A 20,247-nucleotide genomic window follows, 5' to 3' on the forward strand; every position below is an offset into this window, starting at 1 on the left:
TAAAAAAAACTCAAAAAACCTCCACCACTAATGGAAAGAAATGCATGAGGACTTTGTAAGACAAGGCATCAGTCTATTTAAACAAAAACAATGTTGTATTATTCTATGTTACAGAAATATCTGTGAAAAAAAAAGACTCCTCTGGCCTAAGGCACAAGATTCCATTTTCCAACGTCAATGATAAGGAAAAAAGCCTTTTTGTATCAAAAGATTTCTACAATCGATATGACCACGTGATAACCAGCAAAGGACAATTTATCAGCCTGATTTTTAATTATATTCAAAGGCACTTTTTTTTCTTGCCCTTTTTTTTCCCCCTTCATGTTCTCTGTTACGAAAGCAACAGCTGATTAATTCATCTGACCCTTTGGAAAAGTAAGAAAGGCACCAGAATCGCTGCTCTCTTAAGATTACCTAATGTAGCAAGTTTTGAAAAAGTGCTCCTTTGTCAAGCTGGACATACTTTGCTCATTAGAATATAAATCATTCACTTAATATTTCAACAAGTGTCCTGCTCCCTTGCAAACAATTAAGAGCATGGATGGAAACATATTGTAAAGAAAATGATCAGCCCTTGCTGCATTCATTTTTTTGTTGTTTGATTCCAATAAAAATTCAACTCTTCAGTATTCAGACATCAAACAGCTACAACAAAGGGACTGGATAAATGTATGGAACTGCAGACAAAACAAAGATATTAAAATCTAAACTTCAGCTTAAGATACCTGTATTCTGTTGAGCTCTACGACTGGCCCGTGCTGACGATCTCTCACCATAGTTGCTTGCACAACTTTTCTGAAAGCTGCCTCCTAGAAAAGGAAAATACAAAGTAACAGCAAAACTGCAATCATATAAGAAAGCTGTATATACTTCACAGATAAACACATACTTAGTTTCAACTTAGGGAGGGGAGAATGGGGAGGAAAGACTTTTCAAGCAAAATAGAGAAACTGATTCTGCAATACTACCTATCCTTCAGCAATTTCCTTCTGAGTAAGTCACAAAACACTAGAAAGGGCATAGTAACTAGTTTTATTTTAGGAGAAATGCAAACAAGCATCAAACACTTTTGAAATACTAAAAAAAAAAAAACCAAAAAGCAACATAAGATAAAGCTATAAGATGTTAGTTAAGAATTATGTTATTTGTGCTAATACAATTCAAGTCCATAACAGCTGGAATACTAAAGTGAAGAAAAAAATCTCTCCTGTATCCCTCAAAACCATAGCTGGAAAGCTGGGTGTTGTACTGTACCCAGAGTCAGTTGTTACTAAGCAACTAACATGAAGCTGAGTATAGGTATCAGTTTATACCAGAATAATACATGCATATGGAGAATAGTTAATGCCAGTGAAAAACAATCAATCAAAAAAGATGACGTTTAGATAAAATAAAAAAATAAACTCTTCATGCAAATTCAGGTATCTGAGGTTCTCTCACTAAATACTTGGATCAAATTTTATGGTCAGTTTCAAGCAAGCATTAAAAAGATTTTTCAAGTCTTTAGAATCTCTGAAGGTAAACCTGCCTTAAATGCCTAGACATGAATAGGGCATCACAAATTCTGGTGTCTGTGTTGAATGCTTTCGACGTAAAATACGCCTGATATGACATTTAATCTTACCCAAAGACTTTATGTAACTGTTCTGCAAACTCTTAAGTAAATTATGTTGAATGGGCCTCCTGCACAGCCATTCCTATACTTAACATCATACACCTAAAGACTCCCTTATCTATAGCACTAACATTTGAAATGGTCATGAACAGAATTAGCTAGGATTTCTTTTTCTTTTTTTTCAGTTTAGGTCTTGATGGAAAACGTGTGATCTTCTCTTGGTCTGTGAAGCGTGTATTCTGCTGGTCGGCTCTACTACACAATTTCTCTGGAGTCTAAAGAAAGAGAACTTGAGACAGTATGCACTAAGGAGTGTAGTTACAGGTATGTCTTATTTAAGGACACAGAACAGCACTGCAGAGGGAAATGTATTTGCTTCCCTCTTCCAATATATCTCCCAGCAGATTTTGTCCGTTTATATATAGTTTTTCTTGAGACAAGTTACTATGGCACTGAGAAAATGCAGATCCAAAACTGATGATCATACTGAAGGCAAGTCATGTTTGTAAAGACTTTCCACTTCTGAAGTTTTAATAAGTGTTGTATCCTTGAAGCATTAGAATTATCCAGAGTTTCTCATGACTGACTTTACTCAGAACTATATAAAAATCCACTTTTTTTACCAATTTGAGAATGAACTCTTAGGTATTCTGTCTTCTTTAGACTTCTAACTCAGTCTAAAACAAGTCTGTATCTGCACAGAGCTTTGGATCAACTAGTGTATCACCTGATCATGACAACTGAAATATGAAAAGCAGACAATGCCCATTTCATACCCATCTTATATTTTTTTCCAGGATAGCATTTACTGAATAATGTAGGAGAATTCAGCTATACTAAAAACTGAAGATTTACAGTGTAAAGTTATTTTCAAGATCAACACAAAAAAGCACTATGATGAAGAACTGAGGGAAAAATAATAAAAAGATCACAAAGAAAGAAGTTTGCATAATCAGAATGCAAATTGAGATATGCAGTTCTGTTCTTCAGAAACAGTTAAACAGTACATTTCACTTACAGTTACAAATCTCTGCTTTAAAAACGTTCTGATAAATACCTTTCCCTGTGATATCAGTATTCCCCGTAATGTGTCAAACCCAACAGAGGGTCCCTGGCCAGTTTCATCAAGTCTTCCTTCAAGATCAAACATTGGAATGCAAGGACAGAAGAGTTCAGAAATGTGATGCAAGAGCAGAAGCCTGTTTCTCAATGAAATGATGGGAATTTCCTGCAGATGATTGTACTCCATAGGAACCTATGATAAAACAATATCCAAACGTAATTTAAAACTATTGTATACATGATTTTATTAAACAGAACAATTCATAAGATTTGTAGGTAAATTTGTATTAGAAATTCAGATATTTGCTTATTCGCACTGTCAAAATTTAATACACAGAGTAAAGTTGTTTATCAAGGATACCAAGAGTATCTATCTAAACTGAAACAAGTATTAGAAACATGACAGTTGGGGCTATTCTTGCTATTCCCTATTTTACAATTCTCTCTATCCATAAAAAGATGTATTTTACATCCTGTCATCACCACACCTAGGCATTATAGTTGAAAGTCAGAATACTCAAAAAACAATTTTCACAATAATGAAGAATTCCCTTGGAAGTCATAAGATTTTCACAGCTGGAATACAGAATTAAAATGCATGCAGACTTGCAAACTGAGCTACTGTTCTGCACTGGATTAACAACAATGAAGAGGCTTTCTCACCTCAGAAAATTGGAATACTTCTTTGGAAATATGGAAATAAACCAAATAACTGGCTCAAAACTTGAAGTCAAATCAAAGCACTGAGCTTATGTGGGAATTTAGAATGCCAGTATGTTTACTGAAAGATCAGCAATAAGCGTACTATGTATGTTTAAAATCTGAACGTAATAAGACAGAAAAATATTACCTGTGTAGGGAGCTTGCCAGCATTAGCAGGTTTACTGGTTGACCAAGCCAAAGTATGTGCTGAGCCACAGGCTACTCTGTTGATCTTTTTACCCTGAAGGGCTGCAACCAAGCGTGGTCTTTGAATAGCATTAGTTGTTCCATCTCCAAGCTGCCCTTCATCATTATCTCCCCATGTATACACTTCCCCTAAACCAATAAAAAAATGAATTACTCTAAAGGTAAGATAGAAGCTTTTTGCCGACACCCCCCCCTTTTCTTTAATTAGCATTCATGAAATCATTTCATTGAATGAGGCCCTGGACTGTGATCAAGATTTCCAGGACTGATGGCCACCTTAAAATCCACTCTCTAGTGTAGATATATCTTGAGTGACAAAGTTAGACCCATGTCTACACAGTGCAGCTAGTATAAGATGCATGTATTTTCTCATAGTCTGTATGAATTAAAAGTTCTGTTCCAGAACAGAAGGAAATGGTGGAGCATAAGAATTAACAATGGATACACTAGAAGCCTGTATTTGACAGTTTGATAACAAAAAAAGCTGATATTATAAAACAATTTTAAAAGGCTTAACATTTCACATGAGATGAAATAAAATATCTTGTAATAAGCTGTATTGCTAGAGAGGACATTAAAATGGGTGCTTACTGTTGCAAGATAATTGGAAAATACTTTTAAAATAGCAACCTTGTTTCTGAGCATTCATTTTCTGCAGCTATATCCTATTTCACTTGGTCGCGGTTTAACCCCAGCTGGCAACTAAGTACCATGCAGCCCCTTGCTCCTATAAAACACTCAGTTAATGTGCAAACTTGTTAATTAAATGTAGGAGTGAATCTGCTACAAAGAGTACTTGGTATCACAACCTGCTCTGTATGAAGCAATATTGTTTGCGCAGTGCTTCATTTAGCAAATTAAACACGCCAGCAGGCTCAGAAAGACCCTGTCAAAAAAAAAAAAAGCCAAATCCATTCATTTTATTGCTTGACCAGTAAAAGTTACTAGAAGTTACTTTTAGTGCTCTGTGTTTTCCTTTGACCACCAACATTTATAAAGGTTAAACTCTATTTTTTATTAATTATAAACTTTCAGCTGGTTTTATGTGATCATTTTAAATCAGTAACATGCTTGTTGCTCAATAAATATGCAACATGTGCAAACACAAGATATCCCAATGCACACAGAAGACCAGGATTTTCAGCAAGTACAACCTACCAATAGCTGACTAATAAAGTTTTGTTTATTTCAAATTCAGTACTGAGAACTAAGTAAATTTGATTTTTATACCATCTTCAGTGCAGCAAACACAGTGCAAAGACCCAGTAGCAATTGCAATGACTTTCTTTCCTTGCAGTCCCTGTACTTGTCGCGGTCTTCTAACATGGTCATCAGATCCATGGCCTAATCGATGGTAATCTCCTTTGCCCCTGTACAGAGAATATAAAACATTTCAAAACTGCGTTATAATTGTGGAAAAAAACATAACGACAGACTGTGTCTGGTGTTTGATCTGTAGATGACAAACAGCCCAATATTTAACATTAATCACATCCCTAGCTTGTGCAACGTTTATGTGCTTCTGCTGATATAGTAAAAACTCTTAAACCTCCAATATGCTGCTCCTACTTACTCTGTGTAGGACTTTTTACCCCTTTTGTGGGTGTTGTTTGTTATCTGCCTCTTAAAGGGATCAAGTATTAGAAGCATTTATCTGTATGTTTACTGACCTCAGAGACTGGAATCTTGTACAGGTTAAGGGTATCTGTAATGCCATGCAAACAAGGGAGCAGAAGGATGTTGGAAAGGTACTTTGCTTAGTCTTTTTAAACATTTTAGTAGTTTAAACTACAAAATTTGGAATGGCACAGGAAAATGAAAACAATGAACTAAAATCAAATTCTCAGACTACAGCCACCACAAGTTATACACGACTTTGATAATACACAAGAATGTTATTTATACTATCATCTTACACCCTGCATTATACTTCATGCTTACTATTCCACTGAGCTCCTTGGAACTTATGCATCTTGCAGTGGGGTCAATGCCTGGGATGTCAACTCTGTGCTTAGGTCTCCAAGAAAAAATACTTCGATTTTTCACTCAAATGGCAACACAAAATGCTCCCCCAAATGGTAAATTTTATTACTAATCAAGACAAAGGAACTCAAAAACATTTGGGGGGGGGGGGGGAAGGGAAGAGGAAATCAAAACTGTGAAGGCAGTATAACACTGATGCCTATCGCTGACAAGGTTGCATCTAACACTGTCAGAATACCTAATACAAAGTACTTACCACGTATATACTGCTCCAGATTTGGTAAGAGCCACAGAAAATTGTGATCCACATTCTACTTTAACTACTCCAAGGCCTGTGAGGGAATCAATCTAGGAAAATAATATCAAATGGAATTGAAGGTAATTGAGGAGGCTATAGTTTCATACTGCACTGTCTTAAGTAAAACAATGTATAAGTGTCTATACGTGTATGTCTAAATTATGTACATGAATAGCAGAACTCCTTTCATCTTTCTACTGTTTACTACTTATACGCTAAAAAGAAGCTCAGATTTGGTGAACTGTTGAAGATCACCTCTAGTATGTTTTGCCAATAGTTACTCAGCAATTGCCCCTCAGTAGACACAATAAGGCTGTCTCCAAACACTCAACATTAATCATCCCTAGCTCGCATGACATCAGAGTGATGCTGCCAACATTGGGAAAATATTTAAACCTCCTGTACAGTCCATTTATTCTGTGTAGGTCCTTATGCCACTTTATCATCAATTCTATGAGACTGATGATTGACAAAACATAAACAAGCTATTTTCGTTTTGTTTTACATGATGAAAAAAAAACTTATTTGGGACTGGCTGTTAGACTTTGCCTATTTGGAAACAGAATGGGGACACCTGTATCCAGGTAGTAAAGTGTGATTCCGGACTAAGAATCTAAAATCCACTGTGCACAGGTATACACAGTGACACTTACACATTTCTCTAATACAAATAATATTGACCTCCATAACAAATGCTGGAATTCAATTTAGATGGCTACATGGATTTCATTTGTAACATATGAAGAAATTCCATGTCAAACATGCGTTCACATGAAAGGTTTAATATAAAATAAGATTACTTTTTAATCAATTGATTACCGCTTTCTGGAGTGAAGTTATGACTTCAACAGTGTTATGGAAATTTTTTAACACAAGGAAATACAAAGATTTCTTGGCAAAATCTAACATTTTGATAGGAACCAAAATTAAAATCAGAAATATTGCTGAACCAGCAATGTTCTCCAAAGAAAAAAAAAAACATTCAAGCATAGCTTCAACACCCAGCACAGAACTTAAAGATTCGTCCATGCAGCCTACCAAGTTCATTCTTAACCACAATCAAAAACTCCTAATGTCTCAGGATGAATGGAAGTTTGCACATATTGGCAGATTTGTCTTCAGTGTTCTCCATCAATCTCATGGCTTCTAAAACAATGAAAATTACATTCAAATACCTTCATTGGTACTTTACAGCCATCACTGCCTCCTCTCCCAAGCTTTCCATAATCTCCATCACCCCAGGACCAGACTGTATCATCATCAGTCAGGCACAATGTCTGTGCATCTCCACTGCCACAGGCTATGTCGATCACACGGCAGCCCTGGAGAGCTTCCACCTGTAAAGAAATCCCCCATTTTTGTTCACAATGAAAGGTTTAAGTGATTTACTTTCAGAAAAGATGACAAACCCAGCTTGGAGACATGCTCCACTGGAACTTCAAGTCTGAAACATGGTGGTAACAAGCAAATAAATGTAACTCAAAGGGCTTTGCTATTTTCAACCCAGCAAAACAAAAACTAGCTATGGAGCATTCTTTTTAGTTGGTGAACGACTTAAATTTTTTGACCTAAAAAATCAGGGAAAACAATTCATACAAAACATGTAAGGTTATCAAAGACTATATTCTCTTGAAATTATTTCAGGCTCTCTGGGTGAGTGTTGTATATAGTAATGGAAAAAAAAAAAATCTTATTTTCGAATAATCCCTTATTAGTTTACAATTTGCTAGCATTTGCAGCATAATCTGAATTTAATTAACATCTTTTGAAATGCTGCCATCTAGTGATAAAGTATGGGATCTAGATTCACAAAGTAAAGGGATGGTAACCCACATACACCGCATCCTCCCTATCCTCACTACTACTTGAAACAGGTTATAGGCAGCACAATCCAAAACTGTACAGAACTTCACATACTTCAACTCATTCACAGATTATCTATTTTCAAAGCAACCAAGAACATAAAGGGGAGGAAAGATGTATAAGAAAAATGGACAGACCTTGTGGTTTTGGAGCCAGGGGAACAAGAACATGCAGATACAAGTGATAAGGTCCCAAACTAGACAAAGAACGTATGATACACATTCGCATCATACATTAACTACTTTAACACTCAATTCTATATATGTAGGCAGTTTCAAGTACTGAAAAAACCTTAATGCTTGCATGAATAGAAATATATGCAGAGAGCCTTGACTAAAAACAGCAAGCTAACATTCAGTTTGATTCAACTACATTAATCTTACCCTTGGCTGTATTTTCAGCAAGGGAACACAGGTAACAAAATTATCTCAGATTTCAAAGTCAGGGCAGTTGTCTTAATATTACTAATTTAAGTTTTACACTCTAGCTCACAGGAACATGACGGTTGAATTATAACTCGACAGATAATCAGTTTACTCATTCTTCCTACATTCTATTCTGTCCTGGTTCTCAAATCAACCATTTCAGCTATCTTCATCAGTGACTGCTTAAGTGTTTTTAGCAAATAACAATTAAATACTTCATAATTACTTAGGTTAAATTCTTACTAACTTAGTATATAGTTCAGTAAAATCCCAGTATTCATTCATGATTAAGAGTACAGTAACATCGGGAAAGAAACAGTTTGCAAGTGTCTAACTGGGTATCACTGTCATCACTGGTATATTTTCCAGGTGGTAAACAATGGGGGTACTCCGCAGATAAAGAGCTCACTTGTTACTTTCAGTGCAAAGTACTCTTATGAAGGGGTAGAATTTACTTATGGAGGGGCGGGCTGTTTGATTTGGGGTTTTCCTGTAAGTCTTCTCTAAAGTGAATTCCTTCTAAGCTGTTTAGTAAAATCTAGTGAAGTTTTGCAGCTCTGCTTTCACTTCATTCTTCCAATCCATTCCTGTTTTCTAAAGCAACTGCTCATTTCTTACAAATACATGCCACCATTTTGCCCTTTCATTTCTTTATATGCAGAAATGCAAAAAGTTAATAATCAGAAGGTAAGAACTGGACTAAGACTGTATAAAACTCCAAAGGCTTCTCACCAGTTTAGGTTTCAGCTGGTCCTCACTGTCTCCATGGCCCAGGCGTCCGTATCTTCCCTTTCCCCATGTGAAAAGGTCTCCTGCAGCTGTAATACATGCGCTGTGTGCTCCCCCAGCAGCAATGTCAACCACTTCTATACCTCTCAGAGATTCAATTACACGAGGACGATCACAAGGGCTGAAATAAAAATACTTGTCTTGACAAAACTTTTAGAACAGAGCATTCATGTTCAGAAATGTATGGGGGGAGAAGGGAGAGTTAAAGTAAGTACAAGGACACCTAAAATAACCAAGTATTTGCTTCTGTTTCAGTTTAATATCCTACAGATTTATGTTTAATTAGTCATGCAGAAGTATTTTTAGAGGACTATAAAAGCTAGATATATTTTATCATACATTGAATTACAGCATTACAGGCAAGCTGAAACTACAAAACCACTTTCATTAAAATCAAGTGAAAGCTAAGCATTTACCCTGGAAAAATTTGGTATATAATTTAATATAATCAATTAAACCAATGTAATATAGATTATCAAAATTCCTAGGATAAAATGCACTGTTGCCCCCCATGGACTTCAGCATTCCTTTTTGGATCAGAACATTGCTATCTCTAACACAACAGAACTTCTTCATTAACAGAGGCAACAATGCATGTGGAAATCAGAAGCAGAATGGCAGTTTTGTTCTCTCTGAAATGCACTGAAGTTCCGTATACCTACAAGAGAAATCCCAAAGGAAAACCACCAGACTTTAGCATCCACAGGTATGTTAGCATAGGTATATTTTAACAGATATGTTAGAACACAATATCCAATTACAGAAATCAGAGTAATTGCTTATCTGAAAAATACTTTGTGATTCTCTCATCTTAAAATATAAATTTTCACATCACTACTTTAACACTCACTTAAATATATGTATATACTATATATATTAAGAGAGAATACAGTATAATACATATACATTGCATATATATAGGCAGTACTCATATGACACTTCAAATACATAACTATAATAAGCATCCATTAACAGTTTTTAAAAATCATATTTCAAAGTGTTACTTACCTTCGATTTCCATGGCCAAGTTTACCATCTTCTGCTTCACCCCAGGAATAAACTTCGCCCTCAGAAGACAATGCCAAACAGTGCTTTCCTCCTGAGTTCACAGCAACTTTCTTTATAAACACATGTTGAATGGATTCCAGTAAAGTTGGAGTAGAAACTGACTCTGTTCCTCCAATTCCAAGCCTGCCACCTGCTCCATACCCAGTGGCATACAGCTTTAAAATGAAGAATAAAATTGAAGAACACTCACTAGAGATGTAGAGAAGAATTCTTAATGAACATATACTAGAATACAGCTAAAGAAAAATCGTTGCTCTCTCCTGGGAAGTAAGAAATATTTTGAAGTATTTCACAAAAAAAAAAAAAGCAAAACCAAATATAGCTAGATTCAAAACCATATGAACCATTACTGACTTAATGGGTTTTGTTTTAAATCCTAAGGCTGATCCTGTAAAAGTATGAAAAAATCACAGCGTTGAGTGATAATGGCACAAAATCATCTATCACATGTAGGTCTCTTTCAAGCAGCACTAGTCTTGTTTTCTTTCTTCTGGGAATTGCACACACCTGAACACAGCTGCTTCTTCCCCTTCCATCCCATAAATACAGTTTTAAGCACTGCTTTTCACTCTCTTTTTGTCCATCTGAAAGTAATTTCTCTCAACAGAATTATCTCAAGCAACATCAGTAACCTGTCCTTTACTCTCCCTGTGAATCCTTAACAAGGATGATACTGACTGCTGAGGAATCATTACAGTATCTCACTATATGAATGTAACTTAGGAAAAGCTCAAGCTAAGTTCTTGATCAAATTCTTCACACAAAGCTGCGAACTATATAAAATACTTTTTCAAATTTGTGAACTTACTTTTTTTTCCTATACCTTCCACTAAGCCTCTGCATAGGTGCTCCTTTTCACTCAGGATTTAAGCACCTGCAAATTAGATCCTCCAATATCTAACTTACGAGGCATTTAACCAACTGCCAGCAATCTCAGATTCCAGTTACACCTCTGTGCTATCAGAGAGACATAATCGCCACCACATTTTACTGTTTACCCTGGTTTATGGGACTGTGAGCACATTACTTGTATTCCAAAATCTCATCACAGTTTCGAGCTGAGAATTAAAATACGCATCTTGTTTCATGCATTTAATGCTATAGTACACCAAATTCCTAGACTACACTGGTAGAGTTGGTATAGTTCAGTTTCCTTGAAAAAGTAAAATAAACTAATTATAATAAATCTGTGCTATACACATCACTTTTTATTTAGACAAACATATTCTGACTGGGGATAAAATATTTCAAGGGAGCCTAATAAACAATTATCTGTTGTATCCTTACTTTCCCATCAGCAGTCACTGCAAATAGAGTCTGTTCACCACCAATTAATTGCACTGGTCTAAGGGTAGCAAGAGCTTCACATGGAGTTGGGACTTTGACTTTTGCCCCTTCAATCCCGCCAAGTTGTCCTCTGTGATTATGACCCCAACCATAAATAGTTCCACTCCCTCCAGCTGAAAGTGTCCAGTCATCAGGTCGTCTGCACAAATTGCAAAACAAACAATTTTAAAAGTCACAAAAAATGCATTTTATTGTTATACAACAAAGCATCAGAAGGCAAAACCAATGACAGTTGAAAGAAATAACCTGTTCATCCACTGGACAAGCTGCTCATCTTGTTCTCTCTTAAAGACATGATGGCACTCATGCAGAACATCCATATTTTCATTATCTGCCATTAATTCTCGGATTTTCTTTGCCACCTGTAAAATATTTTGGATTAATCAAATTATCCAAACTGCCAGTTACTCCCATCTCAGTTGGCATAAAATACTTCAAACTCAGTATATCTTTCAAATGAAACACTTCCTTATGTTCCATGAACTATTTAAAGTATTTCTGCAGTACCTCATCAAGGAAAAGGCGAGGTAATGATGTCCTTTTATCAAGAGCCACAGCAACCCTGGATGCCATACAGTATCTCCTGAACCAAGCCCATTTGTGTGTCTCTGCACAGCAAGGGAGAGTGTCCAACTCCAGATCACAAGCAAGAGCCACGAGCACCTGTAGACAATCAGAAAACATTTTAGAGGTATATCAGAAGCGTGTATCAAAAAGTAATATACGTATGATGTAGCTGAACAGCTCATAGACCAGTAGAGTCTGAACAGAGTCTCTAAGATGTGTAAAGTGCAAGGGGTATTAAAAGCCATCTTCACTACTGTCATTGGTGGGGCAGCACCAAGTGTACCCACGCTATCTCCTCTTCCAACCCAGAAAACTTCACCCCTGTGCCACAAAAAACACCCCTAGATTAATCAGCTTTTCTGTATCAAATACCATGTGCTGAACTTCCTTCTTATCTTGCATTTCTAAACTAAGTCTCCTTTCTAGAATTAAATAAATTTTCAACTGATTTTCAATTTGATTCAATTTCAAATCAATGTTACTGATGAAGATTGTGAACAATGGACTACTTCTTCCCTGTATAAACTTCTACGTATTTTAAGAATTTCTTTTCCATAAGACAGACAAGTCCTTTCAATTTAACTTCTACTACATAGGAGGCTTTTTCAGCCTTTTATTCTTGTTGCTCCTTTCTAGAGTTCCTCAGCTTGTTTATTTTGAAGTACAGGATCCAAAACTGAACAGCCTACCTTTAAAGACATTCTTACTTGTTGCAACTAGACAAAAATAAAGCCTTCAGAATATTTAAACAAACCAATAACACAACTGTCCTATTAGGATGACTCAGAAATCACTTCCAAAAAGTGCAGTTTACTGTACTTTCAAGCGGTTTTACTGACCTATCTACCTCTGCCTAGCTAGGTCTTCCTTACCTTTATTTGTATATTTGATTCTCCTTTTAGCAGTAATATTCTGATTTTCTCAGAAAACATTTCTGATACAGGGCTACGTGAGCTTACCAAGTCTCACAAAGAATTCAGAACTATACTAATGAATTCTTTAATGATTGTACCTCATTACCTTAAAGAAAGGGCTGTGGAGCAGCTGTTTGCCACCTCTCACAATGGGGTCTTCATAGTCAAACTGTCTCTGCAATGCTTCTGGAAGACCTTTAACCAAAGCAGCTAATGCACTCCCTGTGAAACTCTAGAGAAACCACAGAACTAGAAAGTTAGTCTTACTGTACATGGTACAAAAAAAGTAGATTATTTAGATGACCATGACAAAATGTTAATAATTACCCAAACTACAGTTAGCTATGTGAAGTATCACTTCCATCCATTTCCTATTACAGAAATATTTCTACACCACTTTTGGCCAATTCCAAAAGCACATCTATATAGTATTGGAATTAATCGTATTTTTTTTCTAAGATGAAGTACCTTTACAGACTTGCAGACCTGTGCCAGAAGGCTATTCATTTGCCCATTTTCCATTCGGTCATCAACAACAAAACAGCTGAAAATCAGGGCTGGCATTTTAATGCTTTTTATACATCTTAACGTGCAAAATGTGAAGAGAAGAGCACCACTGTCTTCTTACCAGAGCTCGTGTTTCTCCTTCATTATCCCCTAGAATTCGGTTGATGTTAATAGACTGGCCAAACTCTGTTGTGAGCAGTTTCCGTAGTCTCTGCAAGGCCCACATTCTGTGGCCAGCAGCTAAAGAAACATAAACAGACAAAGATAATAATTATTTAAAATAGTCATTTTAACTTAAAAAAAAATGGACTTAATTTTAAGACCACACCTACCTAAGGCACTCAGTTGAGCACAAGCTGCAAGAGAAGCTGCCAAGCGAGGAACTATACTCCTGTTGGAAGCAAAATTTAAGCGAAAATCCAACAAACATGTAACCAAATCCATTGAAGGACATGAAAGAATGCAACGATCTGAAAGAAGGTCCTTAGGGCCTGCAAGAAACAAAAAGAAAAAAGAATTGAAAAATTAAAAAGGTAGGGAAGGTTTGTCCTCAGACTGAAATAAGAATAGAACATAGGCAGGATTTAGCTGACCAAACACAGCAGGCTAGAATGCCAGTCTTCATCTCAGTTGGTGCATTCTACCTCCCTTGAAAGGGACTGGAAGAAAGAGGCACTTCCATGATACAATTCAAACTAATCCCAAGACATTTTACATTTAAAAAAACAATAATAATAACTTCAGATTAACTGTGCCTCTCTTCACTGACGAAGAGGCAAACTAGAGTGACTACAGATTATTTTTATCTCTTTCCTATGCACTAGTGCACCTCTCATGACTTTGTTGAAACAAAAACACTTTCTTAGTATGAATAACAATGTCTTCTTAACAGGAATGACAATGAACTCTAGAACTTTGGCATGTAAATATCATGCAATAAATACAACTGTAAAAAACGGACAAGTAAATGTACTTTCTTGCCCTTCTGTAAACGTTATATATGCTATCTTACCTGCAGCTGGCATGATGGGGTAAACAGTGAACCGCCATCCCCATCCATTCACAGAGCCATCGCTGATGAACTTCCACTTCAGTTCATCCCCTGGAATTCGCAGTTCACTAGACCAATCTGACCACTCACGACCTGTTACAGGAGGCATTATGAACATGTTCACCTATATTGTCTGAGCCAATACACAAGCCACTCACGAACAGCAACTTCCCTTCATGGTTATAAACACATTCAGGAAAAAAAGCTACATAAATCATATGAACGTAACTACAAAGATTATTATAACTTAAGTCTTAGTTCAGTTAGCACTGCTAACAGATAGTACTTTTAACACCACAGTCAAAAGACAATTATGAGATCTTAACAAAACCCACTGTCCTATTTTCAAATTACCTTTTCATATTACAAAACCATGTAACATCATATACATTAAATTAAGCTTTACAGCTTTTTCTAACCAGGAATCCAGTCTGGAATACCTCATATCCAGAGAGAAATATTTAAATAATGAAACAATGTGCACCTGAAACAGTCTGGGGAAAAATAGGCCAACAGTAAGAGGCCATACCCTAACTGCTCAGAAATGTTAAGCACAAGCAGTAACTACCAAGACCCTTGCACATGATGTCATGTACAGGTAGGCTCAGAGTAAAATTTGATGAGATTACAAATATTCCTCTAAAACCTACTGCAAATTTATAGTACTTAAAAATTAAACGAGAGAAAACCAGATAAAAGATGTGAAGATTTCATGTAGTGTCACATACACAGGGCAGAGTAGAAAACAGAAAGAGAAAGCCTAGCTATTATTTTGGGCATTTGACAGCAGAAGAGCTTTTGTCTTGACTGTATGAAAGCCTAAAATTCTGTCAGCACTACTTGAAAAAGAAAAAAAAAAAAATCTAACAAAAGAAGTATCCCTTTCCAATCATGTTCCAATTTGTTAAAATATACTTTGATTATACAGAAATTCACACATGTTGGTAGGGGTGCTAAACACCAACTTTTTACATTGTAACTTAGGAAGAGCAGGATAACATGCTCTTCTCAGAGATTCTCTGTATTCAAAGGCACAAGATCACTCTTGCATGTCTGTGCCTAGATCCTACATCTTGTTTAAAACACAGTATCAATTTATGTAGTCTTCCCTGTTTTTTTACTGGCATATCCCTCACAATAAGTTGGTCACAGACAGTGATACATTTCATTCAGCATTTAACAGTGAATCACACAAGACATTTTTGAAAAGCACTAGTTCTCATAACCTGATCGGACAGAAACAATTCTGTTGACACCATCCATTATGGTGAGTGGATCATGACGCCGCTCTGTAGAACACTGGCGATCAAATTCTACCCTCAGTCCCTCTGCACCTAAACAGCAACAAAGAGTTTACACATTGCTACAGAGCAATCAATACCACAACAAATGCAGTATTTTAGAAATCCACGTGAAATCACAATTGTTTGGAAGCCATAGCAGTCATTAATAAAAGTAACTTCCTTTGGTTTAATGACATTATTTGTCTGTAATTTCTTCTCTTTGAGAAGCTTTATATCATAGCAAGCTCACATGAGCGGGGGCTAGTAGTAAGAAGACTATATTCAGAACATTCCAAACTAAATTTGCAACAGACAAAAAATGTCTATTTACAGTTAAGGCAAATAGCTCTTTGTTGCCCGTACCTTTTGATAAGTACTAGGTAACATACTGAGAGAAGCACTAAGTGAAAAGACAGTGTTAAAAACAAAAAAGTATTTCCCAAACGCTCAAGACTAGAAGGTAGGTGTTCAATACTGACCCTGAAAAAGACTCAGTCCTTCTCAGCTTTGTAACTAAACAGAAAATAGCAATGATAAAAAGCCACAGGCACAGTTGGTTAACCTAAACATGCATATTTCACAGGATCAAGATGTTCATTTAGTATGAAAGTGAAATTTAAGAAATACTTTTCACAGTGACAGGATACATCACATGACTTTAAAAGTTCAGTGCACATTTTCACAAGCAAAGGAAAAAAATTATGTGTGCAGGCTTGAAATAAATTAAATTTTACTAAAACAACTTTAAGAATTATATACCTGGTATTTTAACTGTGCCACTAGAAGATGTATCATCAGTATATGGATGGCTGCTTTCTACCACAACTGGTTGTGAAGAGAGGCGACCACTTTGTGAATCAGTTGCTACGTCTTCGAGTTCAGTAACACACAGCTCCAACAACATATCAGCAACCTAAGGAACAAAAACCATACACTATGAAAAGTAATCTTGATTAGTCCAAGAAATCTAAGCCAACTACCATTCTTCACAAATTTTAAATAAATAAATAAATCCCTTGTTTTCAAAATTCTAATCCATAAACCATCATATTAATTCAAAAATACTTTTTTTTTGGTGGTCAAAGCTAGAAGAACTCCTAAAACTAAAAGCCAAACTACGTAAGTTTCCAGTAAGTAAATGACAACACAAAAAATTGTTTTCCCTTACAGAGAAAAACAAACTGTAAAATCTGAAATGCAAAGCATAGGCCAAACGATTAATGAAAGGTTAAATATTTAACACCATTTGCATTTAAAATGCAAAACACACTTTAGAGAGAAAATTCTAATAGTACTCATTTTTAAAGAGCCATTTCAAATAAATACTCTGACTCTTAAAAAAAAACAAGCAGAAAAACAATCCACAAAGACAAAATTATTCAGCTACTGAACTCTAGAAGCAAAACACCAAAATTTATTCACAAATGTATATATAGCATGCATCCAGTTAGGGTGGGAGGGGGACAACTACATCTACAGAATACGGGTACACCTAGCTGATCACTGAAAATTGGGATAGTAACAATTTGAGAAATAGCAACCCTAGTTTACTCAAACAGAGATATCAGAAGATTTCATTGTTTAAAACAGAAGTTGCCTTGTCATTAGTAAGTAAATTTTCTATTATTTCAATGCATTCTCCTTAGCAAAGTCATTATTGATCTTTTTGGTCAGCGAAGCCAAGTTTCATAGAGGAATACAAAAATCAGCTTTGCATAATCCCTTCTGATGTTTCAAATCAGTCTTTAAACTGTGCAAAGACAGAATTAACTACATCATATGACCATCTTAAAGAAACAGTTACTCATTGGGGGGGGGGGGGAATATTTGAAGGGTAAAGCTACCAAAAATTATTAAACAACTTTCAGTTCATTCCTGTAAGCAGATATTTTATAAATAATTTATGATTTGTAACATTCTTTCATTCTTTTATACAGCTGCTGGTAATCAATATTGCAGCATTCATTGATTCTGTCAGTTATCCCCAAGAAAGAAAAAAAAAGACAATAAAACATACCCGTGGATACTTTGTAAATAGCTAAACTTCAATACACTAAGTGTATATTTTAAAAATTAAGAATTACTAAATCATCAACAATGTATTAACAGTATTTTTAGCAATCCCAAATATAAACTCAGATGCAAACCAAAATCAACATGCAAGTTTTTAAACTAACATTCTGCAGATGTAACAAGTAGGGCTTTGTAAAGTCAGCTACATTCCAACAACCACAGCCACTTGTCTTACACATAAATACAGTTCATTAAGCTTCTATTTTAACATCTAATTGGAACATGACAAATCCAGGAGATAGTCTGTTACTGACATGTGTAGCACATGCATATATTCACTTAATATTTCCATTAAAATCATTAAGGTTCACTTGCATTAAAGTTCAACTCAAATTTTCATGTTTATTAGTTTCTCAGCATGATGAGCTGTACTTCAAATACAATATTCTAGCAAGCTACTAATGAAAGGGACCTAGTTAAAATACAACAGAAACAAAACCTGACCTGTGGGTAAGCTGTGCCCATACCAGACAGCACAGCTGAAAGAACATCTCTTCCTTTTTCACCCGCTCGGTTGGACACAGCAAGCTTTAACAGGTCAACCATGACTCGTGTGTCATCTGGTACTAAGAGACTAGTAAATTCATCCAAATACTGTGGCTCTGGGCCAGATACTTTACTTTGACTTTCTACATCCTACAAAACAAATTGCAGAAATACTTAAGACAGTGAAGATTAAAGAATTTCACCAAATCCAAACAAGTTAACTTGAAGAAGTTCAAAAGGTAGTTTAAAACACAATTCATAAATCCAGGATTACACAAGCCCAAAATTAACCTACTGTTAAACCCATTTCTCTAGAGAAAAAGCTTTCCTGAAACTAACCTACTTTAACTTCATGCAAAAAAAAACAACAAAAAAATCTTCTGCCTTTGGATATATATTAAGAATGCAGTCATTTATAGGGTAACTTTAAAAACACAAAAATAAAGCAAAACTGCTTGATAAAAGCATGGTAAGGAGTTAAGTTTTAAGGAAGGTGTTGACAACATTACTTCTTTGGTTTTTGTCATGGTTTCTGCAATGATACTGGCAGCTCCAGGATCATCTGTGACTGGAATGAAAGGACGGGAAGAGGCAGCAGCAGCTGAAGGAGTTACGGCAGATGGTGTCACAGCATCTTCTGAAGAAACAACCTAGCCAAAACAGACAGCAACTAACAGAAGCTGCAATAACATATTGTAAAACCTTTAACAGTCTAAGGGCTTATGGTCAAAGACAACAGCAATTTAAAAACAGCCATAAATTCAAAAAACAACAGATTCACTTCCTGTATTTGTAGCTTCTATTTTATGTTCCTAGGATGGCAACCCAGCCAACACCCCCAACCAAGATCAGCTGCTACAAAATGTACAATAAAACGTCAGAAAAGCCCACAATGTAGAAGACAAGCTACCAATACAAGCCAAATTAACAGTTTGTTAAAGTAAAAGATCTCTTCAGTAGCAAGAATTTTCTTTTTAATGCTTCTGTTACCAGTTGGGAATCAACAGAGTAGAATTCTACCCAGACATTCCTGCCTACATTAGCTGACAGAAGTTTACAATTACATTCCATTAAATAACAGTCAAATATTCCCTTAGTTTTTATTTTTTTTTTTAAATCACTTCTGTAAAATTAGTATCTGGTCGAAGGGTTAATATGTTCATGTTAACTGTTAACTCTAAAATACTACCAGAAGTCATCACAATTGCAATTCATTCAGCATTTAACAGTGCATTCTGAAAGTTCAAAACTGATTTAACTCTAAAATTTGTTTCAAATCTCACAGAGCAACTACACCTGAAATTAGGGCAAGAAAGAACTGATTAATCTCTGCTATTATCAAATTAAACAAGACAATATTTTTCAGCTTTACCATTATACATAGATGGAAAAATTCTTTTGACACTTTACCTCCCCTCTCCTGTCCTGCCATGGGTTTGGGCTCAGCCTCTCTTCTATATCTCCTACAAGCATGCATTCATCTCCATTCACAGGGCTTCCTGTAGAAGTAGCATCTGATGGAGGTGGTGGTGATGAAGAGGGACATTCTACTGGTGCAATCATACTTGCAGGCATCAGTGCTCCAACAACTGCATCCCTGAAATCATTTAGGACAGATCAACATAAACCTGACTATATTCCCTTTTTGAACTTAGAAAAAATATACTAATTTGTCTTAATAAAATCAGGAAAGGTTCCCACACTCTGGAATTTGGAGTCATTTATCTCTGTTCTCCTTTGGGCCCAATGCTTAAATACTGTGTTTTAAGGCCACTATTTTATGTGAGCTCCTTTATGTAAAGTTGAGCACAAATACTCTGGTTCTCCACCAACAAGGAGGGCACCGTAAAGTTTTATTGTTCTTTCCATTCTGCCTCCCACTGCTTCCTCAATGTCATCTATCATGATTTATTTACATGCCTTTTACATGATTTAATTGAGCATTCCTAAATAAACAACTTTTCCCCAGGCACTAGGAGCTTCTGTAAAGAAAACAGCACAAAGCTA

General features: G+C 35.9%; 1 protein-coding gene across 8 annotated transcripts in view; it reads right to left on the reverse strand.

The window, feature by feature from the left end:
* Positions 1-20,247, reverse strand: part of HERC2 (HECT and RLD domain containing E3 ubiquitin protein ligase 2) — a 107,421-nt gene that overhangs the window by 10,921 nt on the left and 76,253 nt on the right. For 7 of the 8 annotated variants that reach the window (XM_061459754.1, XM_061459753.1, XM_061459751.1 and 4 more), the window contains 20 exons: positions 19,651-19,837; positions 18,750-18,890; positions 18,199-18,390; positions 16,441-16,594; positions 15,625-15,732; positions 14,360-14,491; positions 13,680-13,838; positions 13,469-13,587; positions 12,947-13,072; positions 11,867-12,022; positions 11,606-11,721; positions 11,300-11,498; positions 9,953-10,167; positions 8,888-9,065; positions 7,043-7,204; positions 5,826-5,917; positions 4,817-4,956; positions 3,528-3,715; positions 2,673-2,870; positions 726-809 (listed from right to left, as the gene is read on the reverse strand). In XM_061459754.1, coding sequence (XP_061315738.1) covers positions 726-809; positions 2,673-2,870; positions 3,528-3,715; positions 4,817-4,956; positions 5,826-5,917; positions 7,043-7,204; positions 8,888-9,065; positions 9,953-10,167; positions 11,300-11,498; positions 11,606-11,721; positions 11,867-12,022; positions 12,947-13,072; positions 13,469-13,587; positions 13,680-13,838; positions 14,360-14,491; positions 15,625-15,732; positions 16,441-16,594; positions 18,199-18,390; positions 18,750-18,890; positions 19,651-19,837 — 3,046 coding nt within the window. The remainder of the gene's footprint in view (positions 1-725; positions 810-2,672; positions 2,871-3,527; positions 3,716-4,816; positions 4,957-5,825; positions 5,918-7,042; positions 7,205-8,887; positions 9,066-9,952; positions 10,168-11,299; positions 11,499-11,605; positions 11,722-11,866; positions 12,023-12,946; positions 13,073-13,468; positions 13,588-13,679; positions 13,839-14,359; positions 14,492-15,624; positions 15,733-16,440; positions 16,595-18,198; positions 18,391-18,749; positions 18,891-19,650; positions 19,838-20,247) is intronic. The other variant, XM_061459755.1, reaches the window with a different exon arrangement.

Source organism: Pezoporus flaviventris, unplaced genomic scaffold, assembly GCF_033815535.1.
Source record: "Pezoporus flaviventris isolate CSIRO_AGI_PZ_B2104156 unplaced genomic scaffold, CSIRO_AGI_Pfla_v1 ptg000030l, whole genome shotgun sequence".
Taxonomy (NCBI): Eukaryota; Metazoa; Chordata; class Aves; order Psittaciformes; family Psittacidae; genus Pezoporus; species Pezoporus flaviventris.